The sequence below is a fragment of the Tupaia chinensis genome, unplaced genomic scaffold (genome assembly GCF_000334495.1).
Source record: "Tupaia chinensis unplaced genomic scaffold, TupChi_1.0 Scaffold000115_1, whole genome shotgun sequence".
Taxonomy (NCBI): domain Eukaryota; kingdom Metazoa; phylum Chordata; class Mammalia; order Scandentia; family Tupaiidae; genus Tupaia; species Tupaia belangeri.
Genome location: NW_006159579.1, coordinates 1,677,979 through 1,690,256, shown reverse-complemented (window position 1 = coordinate 1,690,256; position 12,278 = coordinate 1,677,979). Strand labels below are relative to the sequence as shown.

Sequence of the window (12,278 nt, the reverse complement as noted above, 5' to 3'; positions counted from 1 at the left end):
GCTGTTATACCTTTGTAGGTAACTTGATGTTTCTCTCTTGCCAATCTTAGTATCTTGTCTTTGTCTGTGGTTTTGGTCAATCTGGCTATAATGTGTCTTGGAGAAGATCTTCTTGGGTTGATTCTAATTGGGGTCCTTTGTATTTATTTGGACTGGATCTTTGAGTGTCTCTCTAGGTTTGGAAAGTTTTCTTGTAGGATTTCATGGAAGAGATTATCAATGCCTTTATGAGACTCTTCGCCTTCTGGGATAGCAATTACCTGGATGTTTGGACGTTTGATTGTATCTACTATTTCTCGTATATTATTCTCATTTTGGGGAGCCATTTTCTCAGTCTTCGTGGTGGATTTTTCTAGTGCAGCAATTTTTCTCTTCTACGTCTGAGATTCTACTTTCTGTATGATCTAATCTGCTTTTAATACTTTCAAGGGAGATTTTGACTTCCTGTATTATACCCTTCATCTCTAACAGGTCCCTTTGATTCTTTTTTAAAGTATGTAATTCCTCTTTTAGATCTTGCAAGAATTTCCTCATCTCCTGGAACTTGTCAGCTCCTTTCTCCTTACTCTTCTTCAGTTCACTCTCTCTCTTCTCTTTCATCTCAGTTAGCTTTGCCATTATGAATATTCTAAATTCTTTATCAGACATTTCCATGATTTCCATTGAACTGTCTGTGGATGAAGAGGAATTATTCTTTTCCCTGGGAGGAGAGGTATGTTCTTGCTTTCCCATATTTTTTGTGGTCCTGCAGTGATTTCTAGTCATCTGATGGATGGTGTGTTTCTTCCTAATTCTTGGAGTTCAATCTGAACGTTTAGGAGTGTGCAGAAAAAGGTGATCTACAATCTCTTTGCCATTCCATTGTGATCCCTTTGTGCAGCAGATTCAGTAGATATTAAGGAATATGTAAATCCTAAGAGTATATGGATGTTTGGCTATAGTTCCCTTAGATCTGTCTAGAAGCACAATAAATGGAGATTGGGGAGTGGAGAGATGAGATAAAAGAAAAAGAAAAGAAAACAAAAAAAAAAAAAAAAAAAAAAAAAAAAAAAAAAAAAAAAAAAAAAAAAAAACAAAAAAAAAAAAAAACTAAAAAAAATTATTAAAAAAAAAAAAAGCACACAATAGAAATCACTAGTTCTCAGGAACCATTAGGAATCGTCTTCTGAAGGCCTGCCTTTTGCCTCTCCTGCCTGGGTAGGAGGGGGAAAGGGGATTATTAACAAGACAAAGGTGGGCTGAAAATGAGAGAATACCTTCAAAAATTTTAAAAAGGAAAAGTTATTAAAAAAAATGAGAAGACAGAGCAGAAAGGGATAGAGACAGAGACACAGAGACAAAGATAAAGAGAAGGCTAGAGGAGCTCCCTACCACTCAAGTTTTGTGGGCTGGAGGCTGAATTATCAGTAGGAAATCTTAGAGCAGAGATTCTAAGTTAGAGATTATTTTTGCCTGCTATAACATGTGCTATTTTTGTTAGAACATGAAGGGGAAGATACTGGTATCTAGCAGATAGAAATCAGAGATACTGCTAAACATGCTACAATGCACAGGAAAACCCCCATGAAAAAAATCATCCAATCTAAAATATCAACAGTACCACAAATGAGAAATTTTGCCTAGAGAAATAAAAATATATATATAGCAAAAACCTCTCAAACAAACAAACAAACAAACAATCAAACAAAAAAAAAAAACGGTGAACATGGGACCAGCAACTGGCATAATGGCTATGTAGTGGACTCCCATGTAGTTGACCAAGGTTCAAGTCCTGGACCCAGTGGCTCAAACTCACGCCCTGGAGAGTGATTTCTCGCTTTCCTTCTCTCTGGCAAGCGCACACCCCCTATAGCAAAAACCTCTCTAAAAAAATAAAATAAAAAACCTGTATACTTGAAAACGGTGAATTTTGAGGATATGGCGCACTGAGGGGAAATGGCTGCTGAAAACAAGCCAGAAGATGATCATGGGAACAGCAATAGTAGTCATGTAAAAATCTTTTTACCGAAAAAGCTGCCTAAATTGTCTGCCAAAATGTTCAAGTTTGCGGGACCAGCAGTTAGTGTAATGGCTATGTTGTTGGACTCCCATGTAGTTGACCACAGTTCAAGTCCCGAACCCGGCGGCTTAAACTCACACCAGGTGCATGTGCGTGTGTGCCCAAGATCCCAAGAAGAGAATGGAGGAGAAGGGATTGCAGCGTGGCCACCCCTGGGGGGGGATTTCTCACTCTCTGGCTCTGGCTTTCTGGCGAGCACATGTGCCCTATAGCAAAAACCTCTCCAAAAAAAGAAAAAAAAAACGTTCAAGTCTGCCAAAAAAAGGCACCGATGGAACACTAATGAGAGATCATGATATAGCCGTCCTTTTGGATTTCTTTTTAATAATGTATGACCCTTCACCTTTGATCCCCTGGCCTGCATTACCCTGGTAACTATTTCATTTTTTAATTTAATTTTTTAATTTTGGTGTACAAACTATAATATTTCATCTCTCGGAGTCTAACATGCCTCAAACAGAGGTACCCTTTGAGTGATAAATTTGCAAAACACTTTCCTCGTTTTCTATATTAAAATTCATTTCAATTTCAAAAATAAAATGGTGAATTCTACTAAATGTGAAGTACATCTCAATAAATCTGACTCTAGGCCTCCTGGTGCTTACCACAGGCTATTTTCCAACACTGACCATAGAGAAACAGGAGGCAGAATAAACTTTCCTTATATACACCTCAGCCTAGGCCCTGTGTATATTCTGTATTGTGAATCGGGGAACACAGGAAGAAAAATAAATAAACCTAACTTCAAACCAAAAAAAGAATATTCTCAATGTAAATGACAAAAAAACAGCCATTTTTCCTCTCTAACAGCCTCCTTCCATCTCTGTATTTCCCTGCCACATTAACCTATCTTTTCCAATGTTCTTTTTTTTTTTATTTTTTTTATTTTAGGCTTTAGCCATAGGACACATGCACTCGCTGGAGAGAGAGAGAGAGACGGAAAGTGAGAAATCACGCCCCCCCAAGGAGTATGGCCACACCACAATCCCTTCTCCTCCATTCTCCTCTCAGGATTTTTGGGTATCACATACCGGGTGTATTGATAAGCTACCAGATCTAAGATTCAAACCATAGTCGGTCATGGTGAGAGTCCAGCACCTTAACCATCATTCCACTTGCTGGCCCCTCATTTTATAATCTATCCTTCCTTCCCTCCTCTACCTGGGTCCTCAACACTCAATTTTTATTTTTCCTTTTTTTAAATGACAGAGCAGGTGCACACAAGAAAGAGAGAGAAATCTCAGCAAGGTCTTGTCACACCACAATCCCCTTTTTTCAGCACTATAGCTCTTCAAGATTTTGGGCATCCAGCATATTTTCTTCAGGCCAACCCAGGGATCTGAACCCAAGGTACCAGTCATGTGACTCCCAGTACTACTGTTCAGTACACTAAATACTACACCACCTGGCTAGACTTTAATTTTTTTTTTTTAAGTTTTAAAAAATTTTATTGATTTCTGGGCTAGCAGATGGTGTGAAGGTTAAGATGGCTGGATCCCACATGGCCAACTGCTCAGTTCAAGTAACAGACCTGGCAACTGAGACAATCACACTGGGTACATGTGCATGCATATCCTAAGTCCCAGGAGGAGACTGGAGAAGGAATTATGGCGTGGCCATCCCCACTGGGGGGGAGGGGTGTGATTTCGCTCTTTCTTTCTTCTTTCCCTCTGGTGATTTCTCACTTTCCTTCTCTCTGTCTCTCTCTGGCACACACACATGCCCTATAACAAAACTAAACCAAAATAATGAAAATTTTAAAAAATAAAAATTTTATTGATTTCTTCCATGAACATAAAAAAAAAAAAAAAAGAGAGTGAGAAAGACACCACCCCCAACAGTCTTGACACCACCATTCACCTCCAACCAGCCCCAGCCCACAGCATACTCAGGGAGGTCTCTGGACATGAACCAGAAACCATGTGAGTTGTCCTCACAGTGCCATGATCTACGGCTGCACTGGTGTCCAGTCCACAAGACTAAATTCAGAAAACTCAATTTCAACTCTGCCTCCATCACACAGCATGAAGGCATATCTTAAAATCCCTAAGATACAGAGATAGATGCCTAAGCATGCATTTTCCTATGGGGAAAAAAAAAGACTTTTTATATAACATTTTTTAAAAAAGGCTTCACAATCTAGTATAATAGTATGTTCTCTATAGTTTTACCTAATAAACCTTTATGACTGGAATCAATGAACATACTAGCTTAAAACTAAGTCTAATAGAACATTACAATGATCTATTTCCTATTTGTCAGTTACAAAGAAACTTAAAATAAGGTCAATTTATAACATTTTTGTATCATTTATTTTGAGTAATGTGTACTATCACACTAGAAAAATGTGATAGATAAGAATGCCTAATGTAGAAAGAAGGTGCTAACACTCTGCCTACACTGCCAGAAGTAAAAACCAACCTAACATCTTCCTGAAAGGCAGTAAAAGGAAAAATGTAGAAAGAGATAGACACATTTCACAAGATTATTTCAGTAACATCTTGTCCTATAAGCAATGCACATTTATAGCCTTATTTTAAAATACATAACCTATTTATAGACATATTTTTAAGTATATTTTTAAAATTATTTATTTATTCATTATTTAAGCTTGATATAGGGCACATATGCTCACCAGAGAGAAACAGAGAAAGAGAAAAAGTGAGAAAGCAAAGCCACCAGGTCTGAAACTCAAATTGCACTGGCCACATGGGAGTCCAGCACCCCAAACACCACGCCACCTGTTGGCCCCTAGACAGTCAGTATGTTATGAAATATGCTTGGTTTAGTTTCAGAAATAACACATCCACCATAATCACTTATTTTCATGGACTATTATCTATTTTAACTTAGAAAAACTTTGAACAATAGAGGCCTCTATTTTTAAAATAATTATTTAACTTATTTACTTATTTATTTTTCAACCTGCAACAAGGCACATGCGTTTACAAGAGAAAGCAAGCAAGCCACCAGGTCCAGGACTCAAACCTCAGTCAGCCATGTGGGAGTCCAGCATCTTAACTACCACACATCTTAACCACGACACTACCTGCTGGTCCCAGGTCTATATTTTCTTTTTTGAATTATTTCTTTAATTTTATTTATTCATTCATTTATTTTAATTTTATGTGAGAGAGAGAGAGAGAGGGAGAGAGAAAGAAAGCAAGAAAGCAAGCCACCAGGTCTGGGACTCAAACCATGGTCAGCCATGTGGGAGTGTCCAGTACCTTAACTACCACACCACATGCTGGCCCCAGACCTGTATTTTCTTAAAAGAAGCCACTGGGCTGGCTCCATCAGTCTATTAATATAGCCAATCCACAATTCAAGCCTTGGAATGGCAGCCTGAGAAACACTGGGCACATGTGCATGACTGCCGCAAATCCAAACAGGATGGAGAAATGGAGGAGACAGGATTGCAGAGGGACCATTCCCCATGGAAGATGCTTTCTCACTCTTCCTCACACTCACACTCTCTCTGACTGTCTCTCTCTGAGGAGGAGCTTTCTCCTTCTCCCTCTTGTCTCTGACAAGCACATACACCCTCTGGGAGAATTTTTTTAAAAAGTAGTAGCTACCAAAAAGATGCACAAAACTGATAATGAGAAAAATGATTTGGTGAAGCAGAAAGTACAGAGCTCAAAGAATTAAAGTTCACAGCAGTACTCTGAGAACTACAACCTACTGAAGTTAAACCCACACCTTACTGAAATACAGAAGCACATATGGTAACCAGAAATAGTGAGTAGTGTTTCTTGGATAGGGCCATTCTGTCATGTTCCCAAACCACTACTCAAGTGAAAGCTATGTCAAACGATTCCCTTTTGAAAAATTTCTCTTCACCAGCTACTACTGTGAAGAACAGACTACAGCCTCAGTTCAGCTGGAAACGGAACTGTGGAATTAGTAGTATTTTTTATGTGCAACCAGCTGGGTTGAAAACTAGATCCCATTTCCTAGGACCAAAGCAGTAGAAATTTGCTAAAAGGAATAATCTTTTAAGGTCAGTGAGGTGGCATAGTGGTTAAGGTGACAGGATCCCACATGACCAAATGTATGGTTCAATTCTAGACCCAGTGGTTTAAAAAACATAACAGGCACATGTGTGTACACACCCAAGATCCTGGGTGTATATGCCCAAGGGGAGAATGGAGAAGTAGGGACTGCAGTGTGGTCATTCCCCCTGGCAGGTGTTTTCTCACTTTTTCTATTTCTCTCCAGTGAGCTTACACATCCTATGGCAAAAAAAAAAAAAAAAAAACACTTTAGATCCCATTATCCACTAATTACAACAAAGAGGTTGACCTTACCTTGGTGTATGAGCTGCTGAAAGTATAGGCAAAAGGGTTAAGAGTTCTTTGAGTTGTGATAAGATGGTAAATCCCTACTTCTTTATATAATTTACTTTCTTGGCAGAAGAAGTGGAAATTAACTCAAACCCACTCACTCGTGATAGGGAAAGGTTGCTTTCCTATTTATTAGAAAAGTTACCCTGGGACCAGCAGTTGGTGTAATGGTTATGTTACTGGACTCCCACGTAGTCAGCCGTGGTTCATGTCCCAGACCCAGTGGCTTAAACTCACGCCAGGTATGTGTGCATGCATGCCCAAGATCCCGAGAGGAGAATGGAGGAGAGGGGATTGTGGCATGGCCATCTCCCCTGGGGGGGTGATTTCTTACTTTCTGTCTCTCTCTGTCTTTCTGGCAAGCACACATCCCTATAGCAAAACCTCTCCAAAAAGAAAAAGAAAAAGTTACCTTAACAAAGAGGTAGGAAGTGACTGTCCTCTCTTCTCTACAATAGTGACACCTTGGCTCTGAACATTACGCAATGATCTCAGATCACTGAAAGCTCCTTCTTTACTTTCCAATCAAATATTGGGTTTTCAGGAAAGTCATGATGTATTTTTTCTATGTTTTCAAAGGTCCTTTATATAAAGAACAAAGATCAATGAAATATTATCGATTTTGTCCAAAAACCTTTGTCATCTTTCAGTGAGCTTCATAATTCCTCATTCATAGAAGGACCTGTCTTTATTGGTAAAAAACTGAAAAAGGTGCTGATTTATAGCCTCATCTAAATTGAATGTTATATCACACAGGAAGTTTTGAAGAGAGCGAGAGGGAAGTCTGACAGTGCAAGGCCAAATGAGTATAGTGGATATGGCAACACATCCCATCCAAGCTCCAATTTTTTTTTTTAAGATAGTTTTTGTGTGCACTTGCCAGAGAGAGAGAGAAAAAGAGAAAGCAAGAAATCACCCCCAGGGCAGTTGGCCACACCACAATCCTTTCTCCCTCATTCTCCTCTTGGGATTTTGAGCACACATGCATCGGGCCTGAGTTTCAAACCACTGGGTCTGGGATTCAAACCATGATCAACTACATGGGAGTCCAGCACCTTAACCACTATGCCACCTGCTGGTCCCTGAGCTCCAATAATTTTTGATAGGTGATCAAACTCGAGTGTGGTCTTACATTCTCAGGATGGAATACAACTCCTTTACAATCAACAAGCTCTGGACATTTCTAAATGATGGATTCATTCAGACTGTCCAACTGCCAACAGTACACACTCAAATTGACTGGTTCTTTGGTAGGAGCTCAAAAACACAACACCTTTAAAAATCCCACCACACTGAAAGCATAAGCTTCCTCTGATGAATGTCTGCTTTCAGGTGAATTATCATGTTTAAACCAAGACCATTTGTGTACCACCACACTGCTGTAAACAATCCACTTACCACCAGTTAGCAGTCACTTCAAAAAAGGATCCTTTTCCTCATGTTTAATGAGCATATTACAAATGTTTATACACACCATCAAATGAACTTTGAGTTCATGAGGAATTCAAATATTGAGCTTGCTTATGTATCCCAGCTCCTTCAGGAGATCATGAACACTTGAATGACGGATATTCAATATTCTGCAATCTCCTATGTCATGTAATGTGGGTTTGACTTGATCAAAGCCATTATCTTTTTGTCATCAACTTTGGTGGGCCTCCTTGACTGAAGTTGCTCAGATCAAAATCACCAGCACAGAATTTTGTGAACCATCGTTAGCACTGATGTTCTTGTAGAGCACGGTCACGGTAAACTTCACACAACTTTTTATAAGCTTAAGGCACATTCTTCCTTTTACAAAAGTACAACAGTAGAATATGGTGAAAATGCAATTTGGTCTTCCATCTTCAACTTGTAAAATCTCCCAAACTCAACCAAATCACTTTTTTTTTTTAGAAGAAGAAGCTAAAACTGTCAGTTGTCAAATCATATGGCAATAACATAGATACAAATGACTCTACTACTTCCAAAAATGAACTAGTGCTATCTGCTGCAAAAATGCGTCATGACTTTTCTGACAACCCAATATATGAGAATGGATTCTAAAGGCATATGCATGAAAAACTGATCATCTTTAAGGTTCAACAGTATAAAAACAGAGTTTAAGAAAAGTGGCCCAGGAGCCAGCAGGTAGCAAGATGGTTAAGGTGCTAGACTCCCACAAGGCTGACCACAGCTGGAGTCCCAGACTTGGTGGCTTGCTTTGTCTCTTTCTCTCTCTTTATGTCTCTCTCTGGCAAGTATACATACCCTATAGCAAATTAAAAATAATAATAAATAAAATTAAATAATTCTTAAAAAAAAAAAAAGAAAATTGACACAAAGATCTAATTTTTGGCATTCACTGGGCTGGTTTGAACTCTGTACTCAGAATTCCAAGAGACAGTCATCCTTCTGGCAATAAGGAAAGAGTTGGAAGGGATGTACCCAAGATTCTAAGAGGAAATTTCTTCCCCCATTCTCTCAAACATCTTTCTCACAATAAAAAATAATTAGGAACTTCTAATTCTTCATCTTTCAGAATTAACCATTACACAAACAACAATCTGGCTCTGATTGACTAATCAGTGCTAGAGTTTCCCTAAAGGAATTGAAAAGGTAAGAAGGAAGCAAACACACAAAAAACACTTATGTGACTACTGTACTTGAACCTATTCAGTTTGGTCCTTTTCATAATTACTAAAATACATATTGTGACTAGGTTCAATCCCAACTTCTTGCTTGACAAACACACACACGCACACACACACACACACACACACACACACACACACACACACACACACACACACACACACACACACACACACACACACACACACACACACACACACACACACACACACACACACACACACACACACACACACATACACACACACACCCTCAAAAACAACACAGTCTAAAATAAGAAATTCCAAATCATCACACAATGAAATCTAGTTAAGAGGTAAATCAATGAAATGATTAAGACCGTTATTTTTCCCCTTTAGGATTACAAAGGGGAAAATCCTTGTCTGAGGATCTCAGGCTGACTAGTATTTTCTTAGGCAAACAGCAGGTCCTCTAAGAGAAGAATCATATTTCTTTCAACAAGATCTACATTTTCCTTATCTAAAATGGAATTTAAATGACACAAAGCTTATTTGCATAAAAGCTTAATCATTCATATAAATGTTTACCCAAGTGGGTAAGTGGTTAAAGGAAATAGAGAAATACAAATTAGATACAAATGAATGGAGGTCCTGCTCTCAATCTACCTTCCCCTTTATAGAAAGCATTACTTTAAACATTCTACCACAAAAAATTTACTGAGGAACCATATACTAGATAAAATGTTTCTAGTTGCTTTGTCAACAGGAAAGGAAGAGGAATAAAAGAAGCAGGAAAAATACAGGCAGCAGCCTACAAAACAACCCAATTGAGAAATATCTGCAAAGGGGACTAGCTTCATAGCATGGAAGTAAGGCACTGCACAAAAGAAGCCAGAAACCACTGGTGACTGCAGTTCAAATAACAGTCTGCTCAGCTGGAACAAGCCTGTCACCAGCACAAGTGCCTAAGACGCAACAGACTGTGTAAGGGTCTAGAGATCGGTTTAACTGATGGAGACACAGAAAAGACAGCGACAATGCAACTGCAAAAGAGGCTTTTATTTTTCCAGCTAGCTGGGGTCCAAGTTTCAGCCCGTTGCAGCGGGCCTTCACAAGGACCCCGAGCCTAAGGTAAAGGGATTTTTTATAGTTTAGGATGTTTTCTAGACTGTAACACACAAAGGAAGGGGGGTATGAGACGCGAGGGTCCAGCTTTCACCACCTGCTTAGGTCTAGATAAGGGCTCTCAGCTAAGGATTTGGATGACCTTGCCTCGGAGGTGCTGGGCCCTCCCGTTTTCCACTTATCTGAGAGTTCCCAGACTCCTGGTTCCCGTCCTTGAGGCCCTAACAAAGTGGGCTCCGTCCCTGAAGACTCAACAGGGTAGTGATTAAGCTAACTTCCCCAGCATTCCCTAACATGGCGGTGATTATGCTAACTCGGCCTAACAACTGGAAGATTAAAGGAAGAAGATCACAACAGGACCAGAACTCATGGCTGATGCTCATCTCTCTTTCTCTCAAACTCTCATGTGCATACATATGTGCTCTATCATGAATACAAAGAAAAAAATTTAAGTCTGTGAAAGACTGGATAGATATTTCCCTAAAGATACACAAATGGTTAAATAAGCATAAAAGTTGCTTAACATAACTCTCGTTAGGAATGTTATTTTTTAGTGGGTACAGAGCTCCAGTTTGAGATGATAAAAGTTCTGGGGAGAGAGAACAGTAATGGATATACAATGAAGAAGTGATAATTTCACTGAACTGAAAACTTAAAAGTTCTTAAAACAGTAAATTTGGGGGCCAGCAGATGGCATGGCAGTTACATCGCTGGACTCCCACATGGCTGACTGATTTGAGTCCTGGACCTCCTGGTTTCAAACATGTCCAGTGCTTGTGCATGCATGTGTGCCCAAGATCCCTGGAGGAGAGGGGATTGCAGTGTGGCCATCTCCCCAGGGGGTGACTTCTCACTTTCCCTCTCACTGTCTGTCTCTCTCTATTCAGGCGAGCACACACACCCTAAGGCAAAAAAAAAAAAAAAAACCTTTATTAAAAAAAAAAAGTTCCTGTGACCCGCTTGGCAATTAGAACAGTTGTCGCCATATTGTCAGTTGCCATCCACTCTGGCCCATTAGCACCTGTCCTGTCTGCCACGTCTGACAGGCGCGCTGCCGGCCCTGGTGCAGCCACGGCGCCTGCCTCTCCGGAGCTGCCTGTTCAGAATGTGAAGGGGGCCTTCCTGTGCTGGGAGTCGCCGAGTGGACAGGCTGTGGGTCAAGCTTTGGTCGTCTCCATAGGCCCCAAGGGCCCTGCTCCTGTTCGTTATTCCCATACAGACATCAAAGTGCCTGACTTCTCTGACTAGCGCACTTAAGTTTTAGATGGTACAAAGTCTTCAAAAGAAAGCAGCGAGGCCAGAAGAGGTTTTTCCTATTTGGTAACTGCAGCAACTACTGTGGGTGTCACATATGCTGCCAAGTATGTTGTCTCCCAGTTTGTTTCCAGCCTGAGCGCTTCTGCTGATGCATTGGCCATGCTGAAGATCAAAATCAAGTTGTCCAATATTCCAGAAGGCAAAAACATGGCATTCAAAGGGAGAGGCAAACCCCTGTTTGTGCACCATAGAACCAAGAAGGAAATTGAATAGGAAGCTGCAGTAAAAGTGTCCCAGTTGAGGGATCCACAGTATGATACAGAACATGTAAAGAAACCTGAAAGGGTTATCCTAGTAAGTGTCTGCACTCATCTTGGTTGTGTACCCATTGCAAATGCAGGAGATTTGGTGGTTATTACTGCCCTTGTCATGGATCACACTATGATGTATCTGGCAGGATCAGGAAAGGGCCTGTGCCTCTCAACCTTGAAGTTCCCTCGCATGAGTTTACCAGTGAGAATAGTGATTGCTGGTTAGAGACTTGGACTTAAAGCATAGGCTTCTTTCAGTCTTGATGTCATTTCAGTATAGTCATTTGAGAGCCAGCTTTATGTACTTCAAGTTGGTTGATTTGAAATATTTAGTAATTACCAATAATGTATTTGCGAACATTAATGTGAACTAAACTGAGTTTAACGTTGAATACTTCCAAGCCACTGTTAAACATTGTTAAGCTAGTCATACACTTAAAAGGTGCAATGTCTGATAGCTGATTCTAATTAAAAATTACAGACTGGTATTCAAGAAAAAAAAAAAAAACATAATTTGTTATGTCTGTTTTGCCACAATAAATAATAATTGGGATAGATATCTTCATAATTTTCTTTGTCCCTTAGA

General features: G+C 39.8%; 2 protein-coding genes and 1 non-coding gene across 5 annotated transcripts in view; 2 read left to right on the top strand and 1 right to left on the bottom strand.

The window, feature by feature from the left end:
• ITCH (itchy E3 ubiquitin protein ligase) overlaps positions 1-12,278 on the bottom strand; it is a 196,019-nt gene that overhangs the window by 125,021 nt on the left and 58,720 nt on the right. The gene's annotated exons all lie outside the window — the stretch shown is intronic.
• The window catches only part of LOC102480071 (cytochrome b-c1 complex subunit Rieske, mitochondrial), a 29,087-nt gene continuing 18,744 nt past the window's right edge, over positions 1,936-12,278 (top strand). The window contains 3 exon segments of the mRNA XM_027770190.1: positions 1,936-2,042; positions 11,096-11,781; positions 11,784-11,903. Of these exon segments, the coding sequence (XP_027625991.1) occupies positions 1,936-2,042; positions 11,096-11,781; positions 11,784-11,903 (913 nt within the window).
• Positions 2,648-2,779, top strand: LOC114007037 (small nucleolar RNA SNORA51). The gene has a single exon (XR_003548696.1). It is a non-coding gene; the product is annotated as a small nucleolar RNA SNORA51 (small nucleolar RNA).